This window comes from Pituophis catenifer, unplaced genomic scaffold, assembly GCF_029215685.1.
Source record: "Pituophis catenifer annectens isolate HBS135680 unplaced genomic scaffold, rPitCat1.0.hap2 SCAF_6, whole genome shotgun sequence".
NCBI classification, from domain to species: Eukaryota; Metazoa; Chordata; class Lepidosauria; order Squamata; family Colubridae; genus Pituophis; species Pituophis catenifer.
Genome location: NW_027256886.1, coordinates 42,839,685 through 42,860,299, shown reverse-complemented (window position 1 = coordinate 42,860,299; position 20,615 = coordinate 42,839,685). Strand labels below are relative to the sequence as shown.

At 35.8% G+C, this 20,615-nt stretch overlaps 1 protein-coding gene across 1 annotated transcript in view; it reads left to right on the top strand.

Annotated features, from left to right (window-relative positions):
• The window catches only part of LCOR (ligand dependent nuclear receptor corepressor), a 72,580-nt gene that overhangs the window by 6,879 nt on the left and 45,086 nt on the right, over nucleotides 1-20,615 (top strand). Inside the window, exons 2-3 of the mRNA XM_070946279.1 lie at nucleotides 17,829-17,894; nucleotides 18,302-18,381. Coding sequence (XP_070802380.1) covers nucleotides 17,829-17,894; nucleotides 18,302-18,381 — 146 coding nt within the window. The remainder of the gene's footprint in view (nucleotides 1-17,828; nucleotides 17,895-18,301; nucleotides 18,382-20,615) is intronic.

The following is a 20,615-nucleotide window of genomic DNA, read 5'->3' as shown; positions in this document are numbered from 1 at the left end:
AATCTAGGTAGAAAACTAAATACCTTAATAGGAATGTGCATCTTTTGCTTCCTAAGCACGCTTATTGCATGCTTTCCTTTCTGAGAGGAAATGCAGTTTCCCCCCTTTAAAGGTTCAGTAACTATGGTACAAGGACCATGTGTATGAAAGTGAATGAAGGTTTCTATAGAAAGTGTCCATAGTTAATTTTACTCAGTGTAGCGAGGCGAGAGTGATTTTATTGTGGCTCAGAAATGAAACATTTCTAGTCCTTACGTTTTCTTATCTCTCACTGCTCTTCTGTATTGGGATTTTTTGGGAGCATTTTCACTGTCTGTTGAACTCTGCATATCAGTGTCATGTTTGTGAAATATGCATTTTCCTTCACGTCTTCCAAAATCCATTTGTAATTTTGTTCTTGCTAATGTTTGTAGCCATACCCAAGGAGTGCCATCTGTGAATTTAACTAACATGCTGTTTACCCTTTTTTCCAGATCCAGTTTCTGATCCTACTTCCACATTTGGGAGTATGCAAGGGACAAAAACACCTCTTTGCGTAGCTTGACTGGATGCCCCAAGACTAGGATGTTAGTATGTTTAAACTATTTTTGTTTCTATATTGTCTTGCCAATGTATGCACATTGGTTGTTTGGCTAGAATAGCGTTGTGAATGCAAAAGAAAGTTAGCTTCTGTAAATTTGGCCAACATGTCCAAATTGTCTGGCAAAAGCTGGGCTCCTAATTAATCTATAGATGATAGGTTTTTGGAAGCATAAATTAAGGTCTATTCTCTTTGTCAGGAAAGCTAAGAAAATTTGTTTTAAATAATTTAAAATGGACCTGGAAATCTCATTTTAAACAGGTTTCAAAAAAATGTGTACTACTAATAATATATAATGTGGCTTGCACTAGATTATCTTTAACTAGTTTCAGATAAATTGGTAAATTGAACTAGTATTGTCCTTCAGTTACTGATCAAATAGTTATCAAAATAATGAGATTGTATTTTCCATTTTGATTTTATTTTAAAATGAGATACCATGTTGAGTAGGTAGATTGCTTGAAAAATTTCTTATATTATATATTGTTATATATCCATATACAGGTAGTCCTCCACTTATGACCAGAATTGAGCCCAAAATTTATCTTGCTAAGTGAGACATTTGTTAAGTGAGTTGTGCCTCATTTAATGACTTTTCTTGCCATAGTTGTTAAGAGAATCATTGTAGCTGTTAAGTTAGTAACCAGGCTGTTAAGTGAATCTGGCTTCCACATTGACTTTGCTTGTTAGAAGGTTGCAAAAGGGGATCACATGACCCCAAAACACTGCAACTGTCATAAATACGAACCGGTTGCCAAATATCTGAATTTTGATCATATGACTACGGGGATGCTGCAATGGTTATAAGTGTGAAAAACAAAAATCAATTTTTTACTAGTTGATAATACTAAAAACAAAAGAAAATAGTGGGAAAGTAAGGGAGGGAGAAGGGAAGGGAAAAGTGTAAGGCAGAGGGAAAAAGAAAGAAAAGCCATTGACTTTCAACTTCCTTTGATGCAATAGAATAAGATAATAGTATTAAACCTCAACTTTTTACTTTTACAAAGTAATATAAATTGCCCATTTATATAATAGCAAACCTATTTAATCAAAACCCAAAATCAAAGTTTCTTTCTTTTTCTTTCTTTCTTTCTTTTTTTTGCACCTCAAGCAAAAAGTCCAGAAGCGGTTTCCAAGTAGAAACAAAAGTAATTATGTTTTTTTCTTTAATCAAAGCAGTCAGTTTAGTCATCTCTGCTACCTCCGTCAACTTTTGGTCATAAGTCATTTTTTTCAGTGTGGTTGTAACTTTGAACGGTCACTAAACGAACTGTTGTATGTAGACAACTATCTGTATATTCTGTAATAAGGATTGATTGAGAAACCTAACAATTGGATAGGCATTTTAAATCAGTCCAATGTTTGATAGCAAATCTTTTTTCATATTTTAAATATTTGGCATCTACTTAATTGCTAAGCAATTTGGAAAAAAAAATAGATTCTTCAATGCTTTCATAGAGAATTTCATCTTAACTACAGATAGTCCTTGACATAAAACAGTTCATTTAGTGACTGTTCAAAGTTACAACCACACTGAAAAAAGTGAGTTATGACCATTTTTCACACTTATGACCATTGCAGAATCTGCATGGTCACGTGATCAAAATCCGGATGCTTGGCAACTGATTCACATTTATGACAGTTATAGTGTCCTAGGCTCATGTGATCACCTTTTGCAACCTTCTGACAAACAAAGTCAATGGGGAAGCCAAATTCATTTAACAAATGTGGCAAGGAAAGTTGTAAAATGGGGCAAAACTCATTTAACAAAATTGTCACTTAGCAACATACATTTTGGGCTCAATGGTGGTCGTAAATCGAGGAAGGTGTAAAGTGAAAATTACTCTATAGAAAAGCTGCAGTAATTTGGATGGCACTAAATAGAAACAGAAGAAGGTAGGAATTACAAGGAGGGCAAAAACTATTCTCTATTGCATTTTGCCCCGGATGAACTAGCTTAAACTTTGAGATGTGACTGATGCAGTTTTCACAACTTTGACATATCTCGTGTCTTAGCCAACATTGGTACTTTTTTTTTCTGAAGATGCCACAGATTACTACAGGACTTCGTTGAATTTGTTTTTGATGGCAGGTGGGGACTACTTTTTGTTTCTGTTCCTTGATGTGGTTATTCAAATATACAGGCTGAAGCTTTTTAAAAGTGTTTTCAAATGTTCAGCATTAAAGATCCTTTGTATTTTGTAAGTGTCCTGTAGGTTAGAGCAAATATATAATTATACTGTAAAAATGGCAAATGAATAAAGAGATAAATTCAAGATAAAAATGAAAATATGGGGGAAAATAGAGAACAAAACGGGTTCCCAATCCCCAGTCCGAGGACCAGTACTGGTCTGCAGCCTGTTAGGAACCAGGTTGCGCCAGTGAGCAAAGCTTCATCTGCACATGTGCGGGATCTAGGTAGTGCACAAAAAATATACAACTCCCCGCTCCCCCGCCTCCGGTTCGTGGAATTTTTTTTCCCATGGAACAGTTGCTGCTGCCCAAAATGTTGGGGGCCGCTGTTCTAGAAGACTTGAAAATAAACTCTTCCATGTGTTGCTCTATTAGTATGTAATGGTAAGCTTCTCAGTAGGAAGAGTTAAATGAGCCCCTGAAAATTTCTTTCATAATTTGTTTATCATGATACGTAAACTTACTTCCCTTTTCTTTTCTCTTCTTAAGAAGTCAGGAATCAAAAGCCGAGAACAAATGATTCCAACTCATTCTTATTGGCAGTGCATCAACCCAGAGATCCTGGTTTGTGTATCATACCATTGAAGAGTTTTTGAGGCTTAGATGCTTCTGCTGGCGTTTAATGCCAAGCACGAGCAATCAAGCACTATGAATTAGTGCAATATTTATTGCTAGAAAGCCAACATTTCTAGAATTCTGAATTATGGTAAATAAATTATGGTAATAAATGCACTGTGATAAGCATGCCTTCTGATTTCTGAGTGCCAAATACAGTTTTTAAACTTTAGAAACCTCTTTCTTTGATATAAATCCCAATGTGTAACTTGTAATGAATATGAGTTTTTTGAGGTATTATATTTGCTGACATAGTGTATTCTGTCCCTGATACTCTGCATATCTGTTTTAACAAAGAAGAGCTAACATGCCTAAGTAAGATCATAAAAGAAGAGCCAATTACTTCATAAAATTTGATTGAGGCATGAAGCAAGGTAAGATCTGTAGTTGTCAGCCCTAAAGAGCAGATCAGACTAATGTCATATAAGTCTAAAATTATTTTTATTGAAATGGTATTGTTACAGAATATTGCAGATAGTAATATCTTTCCCCCTTCTCACGTTATCTTTGTGAAAATTAAAGAGGGGCCTGTCTGAGACATTTTCTCGTTAGCTTTTGGAATAGATTTAAGTGATGCTTCTGTGACCGTTGTCTTGGTAACTGATCTTTCCATTGTCCTTCAAGGACATTTATGCCCTCTCTAGTAGCAGTGTTTGGACATAAGACTTTTGAAAAATTAAACCACCTGTAATATTCAGATGTCCCAAATGATCACAAAGTTATCACAAAAAAGGGGATCAACCTATTCTCCAAAGCACCTGAAGGCAGGACAAGAAATAATGGATGGAAACTTATTAAGGAGAGATCCAACCTAGAATTAAGGAGAAATTTCTTGAGAATGAAAACAATTAGTGGAACAAATGCTTGTCTTCAGAAATTGTGGGTGCTCCATCACTAGAGATTGACCATCATTTGTCTGAATGGTATAGGATGACCTGCTTGAGTAGGGGGTTGGAATAGAAGACCTTCGAGGTACCTTCTAACTTTGTTATTCTGATATTCTTTTATCAGTGTCACAGTTTGTCCCAAATGGAGAAGAATGAACCCAAGATTTTTATATACCAATGTCAAGATGATTTATCATGCTTTTAAATACATACAGGCACATACACAGAGATGATTATTTTGCTTTTGGGTTGTAGAACCAAATCAGACAGCTATAGAGGTGCAGATGACAAACCCAATAATTCCTCTGTAGAACTGTATCAGCAGCTCCTTGGGCAGTTTGAGCTTTCTGAGTTGGCGCAGAACCTAGAAATTTCTACTTTGATACTGTGTTGTCTAGTATTGTGAGAGGTGGAAGTATGGAAGGGTTTCTCCTAAAGTCCACCATTTCTACGGTTTTGAGTGTGTTCGGTTCCAGATTGTTCCGCTCGCACCATGAGGCTAGTTGTTCAACCTCCCGTCTGTATGCGGATTTGTCATTGTCTCAAATGAGACCGATCACTGTTGTGTCATCTGCAAACTTCAGTAGTTTAACAGATGGATCGTTAGAGATGCAGTCATTGGTATACAGAGAGAAGAGAAGTGGGGAGAGCACACAGCCTTGGGAGGCCCCTGTGCTAATTGTACAGGTATCTGATGTGACTCTGCTTAGCTTCACCTGCTGCTTCCTGTTTGTTAGGAAGCTTATGATCCACTTATGATTACAAGTGTGTTCAGGTACCTGTAGCTGGTTTAGCTTAGTTAGAAGAGTGTCTGAAATGATGGTATTGAATGCTGAACTAAAGTCTACAAAGAGGACCCTTACGTAGGTCTTTAGAGATTCAAGATGTTGTAGGATGTAGTGCAGAGCCATATTAACAGCATTATCTGTTGATCTATTTGCTTGGTATGCAAATTGTAAGGGGTCTAACAGCGGATCCGTGATGGTTTTCAAGTGGGACAGCACTAGCCTTTCAAAGGTTTCATGACTACAGATGTTAGAGCAACTGGTCTGTAGTCATTCAGTTCCTTGATGGTGGGCTTCTTCGGCACTGGGATGATAGTAGAGCGTTTGAAGCAAGAAGGAACATAGCACATCTCTAGCGATTTATTGAAGATACGGATGAAGTAAAAATAAGGGAGAAAAAAAATATTTACTGCATCTCCCTATCCCAGGATTGCAAGCAATTATGAATACGTATGTGAATACATATAACAAATATACATATACCAAATTCCCCACATTGTTTTAAAATTGCTTGAACTCTAAACAGTATATGATCACATAGGGCACAGATGTCAAACTTGTGGCGTCACATTGCCATGACATTTCACGATGTTTTTTTCCTTTGTGGAGCTGAGGAATTTGTGGCCTGTGCATAATGCATCTGGCCTGCGGACTACCAATTTGACACCCCTGACACAAAGCATACAGTAAAGTTCCTTTATCCTGTGGAGAAACTTCCACAACTGCAAATAATTCTAAAACTAGTAGAAGCTGAAAGCTGTGTATAATACACTATCAGAAAACGTTGGAAATACAGCAGTGTAAAGTCAAGATTACTAACGCAAATGAAACAACAATTTAGGGAGAAGAATTAAACAGTTGACTTTCATTTATACATCTTTAGAAAAAGTAATTACAAAAGTAGCTTGATGTATGTTTTCTGAAGCCACTTCTAATTTCCTGAGAGAATCCTGTGAAATATTTTTTTTAGACTTTGAGGAATTATACAATATAAGTTAGAAACTGGAGGATATGGTGGTAATTTTTTTTTATTTGAAAAACAGAAACTTAAATTGACCTGAATTCTTGACCATGGATAGATCTATATCTGAATATTTTTATTTCTGCTCCTGGAAATGAGAAGTGTGACTAATGCACGCAATCATATCCAGAGGGTGTGACTGGCTAGTTAAGCTATTTTGCAAATACTATTAGAGGAACTATTTTGCATCATGCTCCACATTGGATTTTTGGAAACCGGTAATATATTTCTCAATAGGAAACATGTACCTCCAGGGAGTCATATTAGATCCTGGGTTATTAGATCATGCTACCACTTTTCTTTAATTGGAATTGTAGCATGACTTAGAGCAGGGGTCGGCAACCTTAAACACTCAAAGAGCCATTTGGACTCGTTTCCCAGAGGAAAAAAAAAACACCGGAGCCACATAACCTGTGTGGGCATGGCCAACTTGATGTCACTCACTCTCACCCAGTCACATGACCCCCCCCCAGCCACGCCTACCCAGCCACAAAACCATTGTCTCTCCCTCTCCCTATCTCCCCCTCTCTCCCCCCATGTCTCTCTTCCTCTGTATCTCTCTCTCTCTCTCTCCCCCTCTCTCTGTATTTGTGTGTATCTCTCTCCCCCACCTCCCTTCGGGCAACTGTCCTCCCCCCCCCTCCTCTTGTGATGCCCAAAGCGGCTGCTCACTTAGGAGGGTCTTAACAGGACACAGCTTCTTTACTGCACTAATGCTCCAGCCATCGCCTTGCCATTTCATCCCCCGCCCCCAGCAGCTCTTCAGCGGAGTGCGAACTTCAGCCCGAAGCAGCAGGAAGCGAAGGCTGCCTTACATGCAAATGTGGTATGAAGGCACGTACAGAGAAGCTTCGCTCCTGCACTCTCCTCCTCCTCCCACTCTCATGACGTCCTGGCCGGCTGTGGCTGAGCCGGGAGCATGTGCACACGTGGGGAGATCCTCCTTACGCGAGCTGCTGCCTGCCCCACAGGCACCTTTACTGAGCTTCGGGGCTTGCTTGAGGAGGATCTCCCCGCTCGTGCGCACGCTCCTGGCTCAGCCACAGCCAGGGCATCACGAGAGTGGGAGGAGGAGATCTGACGATGGCCTAATCATTAGTGCAGGAGAGAAGCTGCATCCTGCTAAGACCCTCCTAAGCGAATGGCCGCCCACCCCACATGCACCTTTGTTGCGCTTTGGTGCTTGCTTGAGGAGGGTCTCCCTGCACGTGTGCACGCTCCGGCTCAGGGGGAGGAGAGTGTAGGAGCAAAGCTATCCTGTACCTGCCTTTCTGCCACATTTGCACATAAGGCAGCCTTCGCTTCCTGCTGCTTTGGGATGGAGTCCAAAAAAGAAATAAGAGGGGCGAAGGACGGGGCCAATCAGCGATGGGACAGGGAGCCGCAACAAAGTGTCCAAAGAGCCGCATGCAGCTCCAGAGCCACGGGTTGCCGACCCCTGACTTAGAGGAATATTAGGAAAATCAGAGGTTCAGTTAATGATGTAGCTTACAGTACAGAAACCAGACTTCAAACTTAAAAGGTCAACTGAAATTAGTATTTCTATATGTGGAATAAGTAACAAATTATCAATAAAATAATATTTTGGCTTGGATATAGATTTTGACTCTCAGAAGTATCAAATTATCTTGTAAAGGTACTTTAACAAAAATTATTCAAAAGAACATTTGTTAAGATCAGATTTACTTAAGAATTATTTCTTCTAGCTATACTAGCTGTTTGGCTCTCAGTATTTTAACCATTTTGGATTACTCTGCTTTTTTTCTTTAGCTGAAATTGCTAACCATCTTTTACTGAAAATATATTTGAGTAAAGACTCTGAGCTTCACTTTGTCACATCCTTCCATGCAAAACTCCTAATTTCCTTTCTTCCAGTTGTCAGCTAGAGATCATTGGATTTATTTATTTATTAAACTTGCATACCACCCTTCTCCCCAGTGTTGACTGTAGGCAGCTTACAAATATACAATTAAAAATAACGCTGTAAAATATTGAAACAATGAAGTTCTTAAATTTAAAATATGGTTAAAATAAAAATGGAGAGGGAGGGAACCAAACGTGCACAGGGAGAACAGGGGATGTTATCTACTCCATTGGCTCCCTCCAAAATGTCACATCCCCATTGGGGCCTAGACTAGTTGGCACAGCCACAAGTGGGGTGGCTAGTCCCATTAAGGTAAACCGGTTCGGTCCCATGCCATGAAGGGCTTTAAATGTGATAATAACTAACACCTTGAATTGGACTTGGAAGGAAACTACTGTACTAGCCAGTGCAACTCACAGTACAGTAGTGTAATATAGGCCGCCCTAGAGGCCCTAAGACTGCCTGAACAGCTGTATTCTACACCAGCTGAAGCTTCAGATACTCTTCAAGAGTAGCCCCATGTAGAGCACATTGCAGTAGTCCAGGCATGAGATGACTAGGGCTTGAGTGATTGAGGGCAGAGTTCTCAGCTCTTTCTTTCTTTACACCTTTCCTTCAGGAATCAAGGTGAGAGGAGGTCCTCAATTTAAATCATTTTGAGTGATGGATTCCATTTACTACTAACTTTTAGAGCAAAGGTTGTATTAAATGTGTTTATTTTCACTAGTTTTCCAATTTTTTTGTTTGCTGAATAGACAGAGAAGAGTTTATTCCATACCTTTGGGAATGATGGGATAAATGGCCAAGGAGACAGTGGGGGTTATAATGCATGACATTTTTCTCAGATGTCCTTATTTTGCCTGCAGGATGGGTCACACAATAGTTTTGATTTTTTTGAACCTTGTTCAGGTCAGTGGTTTTTTTTTGTGTGTGTGTTAAGTTTTCCTATTCAGGAAATGCAACCCAAGTTTTTTCAGTCCAGGGGTTCCCAACCCTCAGGCCACGGATTGGTACTGGATTGGTACTGGTCTGTGGCTTGTTAGGAAAAGGACCGCACAGGTAAAGGTGAGTGGCAGGTGAGTAAGTGAAACCAAAACCAACCCACCCACCACAATCCGTGGAAAAATTGTCTTCCTTGAAACTGGTCCTTGGTGCCAAAAAGGTTGGGGACCCCTGTTTTAGTTCATGAGCCGCTTCACAAACAATATTGTGTTTGTATGATTTCTTTGTACCTGCTAAAGTTATTCTATGTTTTTGGTTTTTAATTTGCACATATCTTTTCTATCCATGTGAATGTCAGCAAAATAGTTATAAATGACAAATTGGGAGCAGACACTATGGAAGTATGGAAAAAGGAAAAAAATTGCTGTAGTATTGTCAAGAAGTTAAAGAATTTTTTTTATGTATGTAATATTTCTGTGGAAAATTGGTAAATCTATTTCTGGGATCATGGTCTGAGGCTTTTTTTGCATGTTGAATAAAACAATTTGCTGACCAGAAGCATGTGCTATTTAAAGCATGTTCTGTGAGGGAAAAGCATTTACACTTAGTTGGCTAATCAGTTAAAGTGAAAAGGTGTGTTGCTTTTCCTGTCCAAATCATCTAGAAGATGAAGACATAGTCTGTCAGGGCAATTAACACCTCACTTGAAGGTGAAGGCACTGATTATCTGGGATGCAAATTTGTTTCATCCATATCAATTAAATTCTGTGAATAGGAAGAATGGTTTTAGAAAGCTGCATTTTTTCAGCCTTGGACCCTAATCCCAAAATTGTAGAATTGTATTCTCAGTGCTGTTCGTAAAGGTAAAGGTAAAGGTTCCCCTCGCACATATGTGCTAGTTGTTCCCGACTCTAGGGGGAGGTGCTCATCTTTGTTTCAAAGCCGAAGAGCCAGCGCTGTCCGAAGACATCTCCATGGTCCTGTGGATGGCATGACTAAACCACAAAGGCACACGGAACGCTGTTACCTTCCCACCAAAGGTGGTCCCTATTTTTTTACTTGCATTTTTTTACGTGCTTTCGAACTGCTAGGTTAGCAGAAGCTGGGACAAGTAACAGGATCTCACCCCATTACGCCGCACTAGGGATTCGAACCACTGAACTGTCAACCTTTCGATCGACAAGCTCAACATCTTAGCCACTGAGCCACCATGTCCCTTCATAAGTTTTACCAAAAAATATGCTTGGTCTCTTTTTGAGCACTTCTCTATGGAATATTAGAAGTTTCAGAGATTAATGTTTTTAAATCCTCCTGGAAGATACCCCAGAGAAAAGTAAAATCAAGCATACTCTTTCCTCCCCATTTAATTTTCTCTCTTCCACCATAAGGAGATGGTGGAAGGGATAAATAGACTTAACTATATGTACTATGTTCCCAAATAATATTCAAACAAAAAATGAGGCAACAGTAAAAACTAGTTACAAAAATTTTTGTAACTACAGAAAATTGAGCAAACATTTCATTATTATTCTTTACAAACACCATTCTTTAAGGGTTTTTTTGCATTCTTTTTATTTATTTTTTAATAATAAAAAAAGTTAAAGTTGTGTGTCCTATTTACCACTCAAGTTTTCTGGCTTCTCTAATTTATTAGAAATCTTCAAATTTCCAAATCTATTTTAGCAACAATAAATGTTGGGAGTATTTTTTAATTTTATTTGTAACTTTGTTTGTACAATTTGTAATTGTAATTGTACTTGTTCAATATAAAATAAATGTGTAATTGAACTGTGTACACTTGGAACATGTGGGCATGAACTTCCCTGTCTAGATAAAATACATAACGATGCACGTTCATAATATATGGTCCTGATGCTGACTGCAGATACTTAGATATTAGAGGTTTTGATTGTAACTCTTTGCAGGAGCTTTGATTTGAGATTTTATACCATTTTACAGTCATATTACACTGCTTAATTGCATTTACAAATACTGTACAAGAAGTGAAAGCCAGTTTGGTGTAGTGCTTAAGACATCAGACCAGAAACTGAGAGACTGTGTGTTCTAGTTCCGCCTAGGCATGAACCCAGCTAGGTGACCTTGGGCTAGTCACTTTTTCTCAGCCTTAGGAAGGAGGCAGTGGCAAACCACCTTTGAAAAATCTTCCCTAGAAAACTGCAGGGACTCTCTCAGGCAATCTCTTAGAATGGAATGGGACACAATTGAATGAAAGAATAAAATTGGACAAGAAATAATGCTTAAGTACATTATAGCACAAATGCTAAAGTTGGAAATGCAATCAGGCACCTACTACCATAAGTGGTGGACATGCGGTAAAGCAAGAAAATAATGGGAGAAAATATATAACTGGTTGGAAATTGTAACTGAGCAAAATATTGAATTTAAACCAGAAACATGTCTTTTAGGTATACTATCGGAAAGTTATGATAAAGCAGCTATATATTTAGTGTTGCATATATTGACGGCAGCAAGAATTATATATGCTAAATATTGGAAAAACGTGAACACCCCATCAGATGAGGATATAATTAGGAAAATTTGGGATTGTGCTGAAATGGATAAACTAACTTTAAAAATTAAAGATAAAGAAGACTCAATATTATCGGACATGGAATAAATTTTATGAATGGATAGAGACGAGGTAGAAATGAGAGAAAGTAAGAGTATGAATGTTAATAATTGTTAGTATGGAATATAAAGATGTATAAAACTAACTATAGTAAGGAATAAAAATGTAAATAAGCTAATGTAAGAAGAAATTTAGTTTTAAGTTTTTTTTGGTTATACTATCATTACTGGTATCTTATCATTAATTTGTGTGTTAAGATTTACTATTAATTTTTCTTTGTTTTCACACTATTTGTAAATGTCCTGACAAGGCACTGTTTTTCAAAAAAAAAAAAAAAAAAAGTACATTATAGCACAACCCTATATCAGCCTGCAAAAGCCTGCATTTTAATTATAATACTTCGTCTACTAATAAGTAACTAATTTTCGGTGTTTCAAAGCATTATTAGTATGTCAGGTAAAGTATAAGGATTGAAGATTCTATTTGTACAAAGCTTCCTTGCCTTGAGACAGATTTTTTTCCTCAACTCACCCTCTTTTCTTACCTTTGTATTGTATTGCTAGAGTACAAAATGTTATTTTAAGCAAATTAATAAAATAGTCACTTGTGACAAATAAGAAACATAGGAGGGAGATTTTTTTTAATCAATTAAGATTTGTTTGTTTTCCTTATCGTGATGCTTATGCCAGTACTACTTGTGAATAGTCGTCATTAAGCAATTAACTGATGTTTCAGATTTAATTCTGACCATAGTGCTTTCAATCTATTACCATCCTGCTTTTTGTATCAATGTAATTCATCTGGTTTTATAAAACTTCAAAAAAAAAATTATGCCATCCAAATCACAGAGTTTAGATAGTTTACAATATAAAACAACACAACTGTCCAGATTTAATGATTGTGGTGATAGAAAATCAACCAGAAAATCAACATATAATTATTCAAAATTATTATAGTCCAATGTAATGTTTTTAAACTTATTATTTGTGTGCATGTACGTGTGCGTATAATGCAGATGCTAACAACATCTGAAAGGTGTTTTAAGGGAAATGGGTTGAACGAAGGAACGTTGTCTTTTCCTCCTCCTCCATTTAAACAGAAACAATTTAAACATTCTTAAAATGAATGAAGGGGACAGGTATAGATAGATCTATCGGGCATAATTTGTAACAGCATCTCCTCCAATCAACTTAGTTCCATGAATTTGATGAAAAGAATAGTCTTTATCTCTTTCCAAAACAAAAAACAAGAGACAGAGAGAGAACTATTTTGATTTTAGGGAAGTGTATATTTTGTATACACCTATATATTCTGTATAAGTTACGAAGAGTCGGACATGACTAAATGGTTAAAAACAACAACATACTCTGTAGTATTGTGGTACCTATAGGAAAACCTATTTCAGAGTATTTCCCTTGGGAATTGACATAGTTACAAGCAGTGTCTCCAGAAAGGACATATTAGATGCAGAAACTCTGATTGGAGAAAAGACCTGAACCATAAAGGCCTTTATATACTGGAGCTAATAGTAATAATTTTGGATCTTGCCTATTGGTAACTAGTTGAATTCTGGATAATAAGAGTTATTCTGCTGAACTGGCTATGACTTGTAGCTGAATTTTGAACTAGAAGTACTTTGCAGGATGTTGCCCATTATCTCCAGTTTCTGTCTATCATGCTTCCAACTCTGTTTGTATTGTATGCTGAGATAATCTAAGAATGCAAACCTTTCTTGATTACTCACGGCAAGTAAAAAATGGAGTTAAAAAAATCCCTTAGATTTTCAAGTTAAAGAAAAGAGCAGCAGTTACCATATTTTTCGGATTATAAATTGCACCGGTGTATAAGACGCACCAAGATTTTGAAGAGATAAGCAAGAAAAAAGTTTTTGCCCTCCCCGGCCCCCAGGAGCACTCTGCAGGCCTCCCAAAGCCCCTGCATGCCCTGTTTTTACGAAAAACGGGACATGCGGGGCGGGGCTTCGGGAGGCCAAAAATGGCTGTATTTGGTGTATAAGACCCACCAACATTTCCACCCTCTTTTAGGCGGGGGGGGGAAGTGTATCTTATACTCCAAAAAGTATGGTAATCGTAATACCCATAATATTCTTGTGGACTGTAACTGGAATTTGAAAGATTGTTTTAACTAAAAGTGGCAATATATCTAGATAATCTGTTGTAAAGTTTCTGATATATTTCAACCAGTGGTGGGATTCAGCCAGTTCACACCATTTGGGAGAACCGGTTGTTTCTGAGCAGTTTGGCACACTGGTTGTTGGAAGAAATCATTAGGGCAGAGAACCGGTTATTAAATTACCTGAATCCCACCACTGATTTCAACTGTAAAATTAATCTGATCTTAAATTAAATCCATTAGAGATACATAGGGATTTCCAATATTCTGAGAAATCACCATTGTCATTATATCCTTGTTTCAATGAGCTCAGGACCACAAACATTATTATAAGAATTCTCTAGGACATCTGCCTCCAACCTTTTGGGCACCAGGAAATGGTTCCATGGAGAGAGTTTTTCTGTGGACTGGTGGGGGCGTGGTTTCATGTGCTGCCTGCATCCTGCGGATGGGACTTCACTTGTTTATATGGCCCAGTTTCTGGTATGTCACGGAACAGTGCAGGTCCACAGACCAGCAGTTGGGGACCCCTGCTCTAGGAAGTATTGTAAAATAATTCTTTATTGTTGCCTAATTCAGTTTGAATGAGCTCTCTCCTTCATTGTTCTGCAGTATAAGTGAAGAATTTAAAAAGTCTTATCCTTTATGCAATTTTATACAATTGTAGAGATCCTATGGATGAGGAGTTACTTTGCTTTGTTTCTGCTTCCTATCTTGAGAGATCAGTGAGCAAATCATTTGAAGCCTGTCCTCCCAGAAATTAAGTTTTCTTAATGCATTGTTTTTTTTTTCTTCCTCCCCAATTGTTCATCTTCCTGTTTTTATCAGGTATATCAGGTTATTGAGAAGGGCAATGGATGATACATTCACTGAAAATAATGAGATTAATCCAAATTTCTTTCCCTGGTTGGTATCCAGTTTTGAATGTGTTCTAAGCTTTTCTAGTTTCAGTGGTTTGTATCTTCAAACAAAAAAATAATTTCCACACAAAAGATAAGGAAACTGAGGCAAACAGGAAGAAAGAATAATTAGAGAATGTGTTATACAAAGACTGTGATATTTATCCCTGGTTGGTCTGAACAACTGAATCTTCTCTGTAATTTAAATTAACATGATAGTGGCAAGATATTTTGGCCAGTCAGCAACTGATGCTACCAAGGCTTCCTGAAAGCATAGGATAGGTTCATCTCAGAAAGCTACTCTAACCTTACATTCACTGACTTTCTCTCAGTTCAGGGAATAGCCAGCCATTATGGTATAGCTATAGAAAGAGTCTTCATACTGGCTTTGCCTGAACTGGGCCATTTGCGCTTCACCATATGAAATTCCAAAGAGAATAAATTCAAGGTAATAAAGCATTAAGAGAAGTAAAAACATGTAAATATATACATATTACAATAAGATTTTCATATTTAATTTAAGATAACCCAATTTAAAAAAGGTTTGTTGGAAGTGCTCTCAGAAATAATAACCAAAATAATACATGCTAACTTTTTAAGTATGAATCTAAGTACATGAGTGTCTTAAGAATACAGTTTTGTTTTGCAATGATCTCTTATACTGGTTTATGATTGTAATAAATACTTGATTTGATTTGATTGGCATTAATCCTTGAATTTTTAAAAATATCTCAGTGAGTCTTCTGCAGTAAATTATCTTTCTCTTGCAGTGGAACTTTTTTACTGAAAAGGTCAAGTATTGTTATTTGTGGTAGGTTTTTTTTTTTAATAGAAGGATTACATAACTGTATTTCCTTGAAATCACCACCACCACCAAGTACAGAAAATCCAAATTCATTGTGAAGTGGAAATAATAAAATGAAAATTTCTGGAGACTTTGAATACTGTTCTATTCAGAAGTGGAAATGATCGAACATTCATGGGAATGAATAAAAGAGTCAAACAAAGGCAGCCATATTGTTTCCTCTTGAAATCAATAGGAATATATTACATCTCAATGCAAATGAGTAAACTATTATCAGTGGATAAAATCGTATTTCCTTTAGTTCCTAAAACAGTGATAGAGAAGTCTTAGTAAATATTAGCAATTTCTCATTATCTAAACTCCTTCCAGTTTAATTGTTCCATGCACCCTTGTTTACTTTGACTCTTTCTATATTAAACATAGCAAAACATATTATTTGATAAATTTGTTGCTATTTCTGATGTATTGGATTGGGCTGTATAATTAAATCTAATAAATTATAATAGTGCTAGGTGTTTAAAATATTTTTAAAATATGTTCAATCCTTGCTTGTTTGGCATTTTCTGTGACAAGTATTACATATAAGCTTTTCTGCTGTTGCTATGCAACTGTTAAATCTAATATTTAATATTAATATACACCAAGCGTCATTACCATTGGTAGAACAGTGAACAAAGCAAGCAAGATTGTATACTTTATATAATCCATTTCATAGACACTGTGAATGCTTATTTAGTTGCATAAAAATTCTGTCTGATAGGAATTAATGACCATTATTTAAAAGATTTCTTTTTTAGAGACCATCCTGTATAAGTTAAAATGTGCAAGTTTTTAACATTTCACATTTTAGTTGCATTTACCTGCATATTTTAATAGGAAATCTTTAAAGTGTTGTAAGATTTCTTAAATTTTATTTCTTTCTCAGTAGTCTAAATTTTGTCAGCGTTTAGCTTTCTAAAAACATTTTTTTAAAATGTACTTATTTATACTAATATGTAATATACAAAGCATCCATGTTTCTGGACTATTTCTATTGTGAATTAGAAATGTGTCAATTTTACTTAAAAGATAGAGCTCTTTTAAAATTAATTAAAGCAAGGCTAAGACACCATCTGCATCCAAAAATTTGGGTTTATTATCTGTGTATGTGTAAGTGTTCTTTTCAATTCCTTATTTTTCTATTGTTTAATTTGTGCTTTATTTCCCCTATACTTTTGCCATTTCTTTGTAATTTTGTCATTACATTATAGATTAAAATGTGATTATGTTGTCAAGTTTATTCCAGCACAGTTCTTTGACTATTTTAGTAAATACTTTTAAGATGTTATGATGCTGTCCATTCAATCATGCTTGATTCTTGAAGATTTTATGGACTAGCTGTCTCCAATATTTTAGTTATTTTATAATTGATATTTTATGCGCTGGCTGGTGTTGGCTTTAATGGTGTCTAGGCACCATGTTTTCTGAGTGGCCTCCTTTTACTGCTGACAATTCCAAGCATAACTGCCTTTTCCAGTGGGTTTGATTGCTTGATATAGCTAAAATAAGTAAGGTGGAATTTTGTGGTTTTGCCTTCCAACTATACACGTGGAGTTATGTGCTCTTGTACTTTCGGGATCTACTTAATTATTATGCCTCAAAAATTGCACTATGACTCTTGATAATATTTATTAAATGAGCATTGGACTTCTTCTGCATACCAGAAGTAATTTTCTCTTCCAGAGTGAAATAGTCCATCACTCACTATGTAATATGGATAAAGAAATAATTTATTCCTTGAATTATTTTATATTGAAAATGTGAAATCTCTACTGTTCAGTTCAGATATTGTACAGCAAAAGTCTTTATGTGCAATATCTTTGCATATAAATAGTAAATAGATTACCTCAGTAGAATTTGTGCTTGTTACAATGCAGTATATTTTCTAAAGCCCTTATATTCTGAGAAGCTGATAAATAGGTATGCTGTTTCTTTAGCTGCAAGCCAAAAGTACACTGTAATTATATTCACAAATATGGCACTAATTTGGGGGGAGGGGGAGGTGTAATATTTGAAATAGGAACTCTGGGCATTGTAAAAAAAACATAAATACCTTAGTAATAATTAAGCATCTACAGAGTAAACACATTCCATATTTGGCTTCATATTAACCTCAGTGGCTTTCCTTTTCAAATAATTTATAAATCTTAAAAGTAGACTATGGGAGATACATTTTTGAATTCATAATCTGAAGTGAGTACTTATTTTTAATGTTGGAATCATTTAATTGAATTATATTTAAATAGAACATTTTCAATTTTTAAACTGTTTTGGTTCATTTTCACTATGCGGCATTTATATAATTATATCTGCGTGCATGTTTTAACTGATTTTGATAGGATTGACCAAGAAATATAGACTACATAATAAAAGCACATTCAGATTATTCTAATAACAGATAAATGTAGAATTGTCAATATTCTGGCATTGAGATATATAATTTGAGGAAATTAAACGTTCTTTCTTTAATTTTAGGATTTGAAAGTATTCTAGAAGGGCTGTTTGGAGCTGAATTATTAAAAGATCTGAATTTGTTTAAAGGTATTATATATGGAGTATATTTATATATATATATATTGCCTTGATCTGCATCTTTAATGACAAACTCAACCTCTGCTCTGTCTCTAGAAAATGTATGTTACCTTGGTGATTTGTGCTTTTTTTCCCTCCCCCAGGCAGTGCTCACAGTTAGTTTCATATTGGCTAAAATTACTAATGAGCATAACTGGCAGTGGTTTTGGTGTTGCTTAGGAAAATTAGCTTTGTGTGTAGGCGAAAATTATACTTTTGTAACATTGTGGAAATGAAAAGCATGTTAGCATTCAAACTAGCATTGCTCATATAGCATCAAGCGTCTTATAAAACGGGTAGGGAATTAGGAATGAATTTTAACCATTCAAAAGTTGCATCTTTATAGATGTGAAATAACTTTTTCTTCTTATTCACAGACTTTGAACCTGAAGGTGTCTCTGATTGGTCTTTTGATGAAAATTGTCTTTTCTGCTGTTTGAGAAGAGAAAAAGTGAAGGTAACAATGCAATAAAGATAAACTTTGGCAAAGACTAGGGATTTCATTTAGCTTTGTTTTTGGCAAAACATAATCAGAAGGTGGTTCTGCTGGTCCTTATTCACCTCTTCAAAGCAGGAGAATATTGAACAAAGTAAGCAATATTGACTGGGTGAAGTGTTTTCTCAAAGTGGTTTTTTTTTTCTATTTGCTTTCATTTTTAAAATTATCTGTAGTGATACAAGACAACTGTATTCTTACTGTGCCTGAGAACGCAGATGACACTAAATGTTTTGTGGCTACTAGCTGTGAGGTGCAATATGTAAAGTACGGATGAAGCATGCAGCTCTCACTGCAATTGTTATACAAAGAGTTCTACCTGTGCTTGCACTCTGTGGAGATTCTTTTTCCATGGTGGTACCTTTTAACCGTATATGCCATGCAGTTATTTCATGGCTTAAAGAGAAGGCTGCATCTATTGGTCTCCCCCAATAGATGCACCCTTTTTGTTTTCTGTCCTACAATATTAAAATTCTCTGTTCTAGTATTTCCTTAGATAAGAAAATAGTAACCACTAGTAGCTACTTAAAGCCAGACTGCCTAATACATATAAAATTATAATTCTGCTCTTTGTTTTCTTGATGTATTGTTCGGTGTACTATCTTTTCATTTTATTCTCATTATCTTTATATATTATACTCTTATAAGTAAGCTATGAGATACTACATTTATTGGAGTGATTGTTGCATTTCTGGTATATTTCATTCATACAATGTAAATGCCTTTATTGTTTTTTTTAAATCATAATTACAGTAGGGAGTAGAGCTATAAAGGTCAACAAGAATTTCATGGGAAATGATGCAAGAAATGTCAGTAAAACTGATTTTAAGTGTAAGAATTGGTTAGATTTTGACACTATTATTCTGTTATTTGTATTTTTTATGTATTTTAAATTTGTTGCTTCAGAGTAATTGATACTGAATATGGGAGATACTTAGCACATCTGCAGATTTGAACCAGCATTGTCTTCTTATTTTTGATGTGGCTACATCACTACAATATCTAGTATCCCTTTCCATTGAATAAGATTGCTAGAACATATTTCAATAATATGTCAAGGACTATTAGTATTGATCTTACTGAAATCACTGAGATTTGTTCATTTGATCACTAGATATATATATTATCTTAGCTCCAAAATTAGGATATGTTTTGTATTTTTTTAATTTATGCTAAATAGCATAATGTATATGACCCACTTCAATATATAATTCCACAGTCTTTTTTTGTGATTTTTTTAAACTTTGTTAAAAATATTTGCAGCCATAACATGTTGCACTGGGATAAGAGCTAATAAGTAGATTTTTCAAAAATACACTATATAGGAGGAATAGGGGCTGTATTAATAGAAAAGCAGCTAATTTTGTTTGAATCTATGTGAAACAGTAAAAAAAACCCTAATAGGGAATATAGTTACATGCAAAATTTTTGTCCATCCCAGATCAAATGAATGTTTCAGTGAATTCTGAGTAAAAAGAAGCTGATAGAATCTTTATATGGCTAAAAACTGAAACTACATCTTTTTGTAAATCTGAATGCACATTTGCTATTCATGTCCATCTGTTTACAGATTCAGAATAAGAATATAGCAAAAGTGGATTAGGGTTAGGATCCCTAGACTTGAATATTATTGAAAATGTATGCAGAGATGTGAGATGAGCAATATATTCAGGAAGATGTAATTATTGTTGAGCTAGATGAGTTCTATAAGGAAATATGGAGAAAAATAAGAGGAAGAATAGATTGACTTAGCTGGCTACAGAAATCCTTGTAAAGATCTGCCAAAGCAAAATACGGACTGAAAGGTTTTCCAAATTTTGGTATCAATCTTATTCACTGCTTCATTACTTCATCATCTACACTATGTAGGATAGGATAGGATAGGATAGGATAGGATAGGATAGGATAGGATAGGATAGGATAGGATAGGATAGGATAGGGAATAGCATAGCATAGCATAGCATAGCATAGCATAGCATAGCATAGCATAGCATAGCATAGCATAGCATAGCATAGCATAGCATAGCTTAGCTTAGCTTAGCTTAGCTTAGCATAGATGATGTTATGATCTGGTCTGCATTCTGCCTTAGTGTCACAGGTTGTCCATCCTAAATTTTAGAGATAGTTTTAGAACACCTTCATCTAGAAATGATTTTAGTAAGTTGATAGAAGTTGTGTAGTAACACAGCAACTCA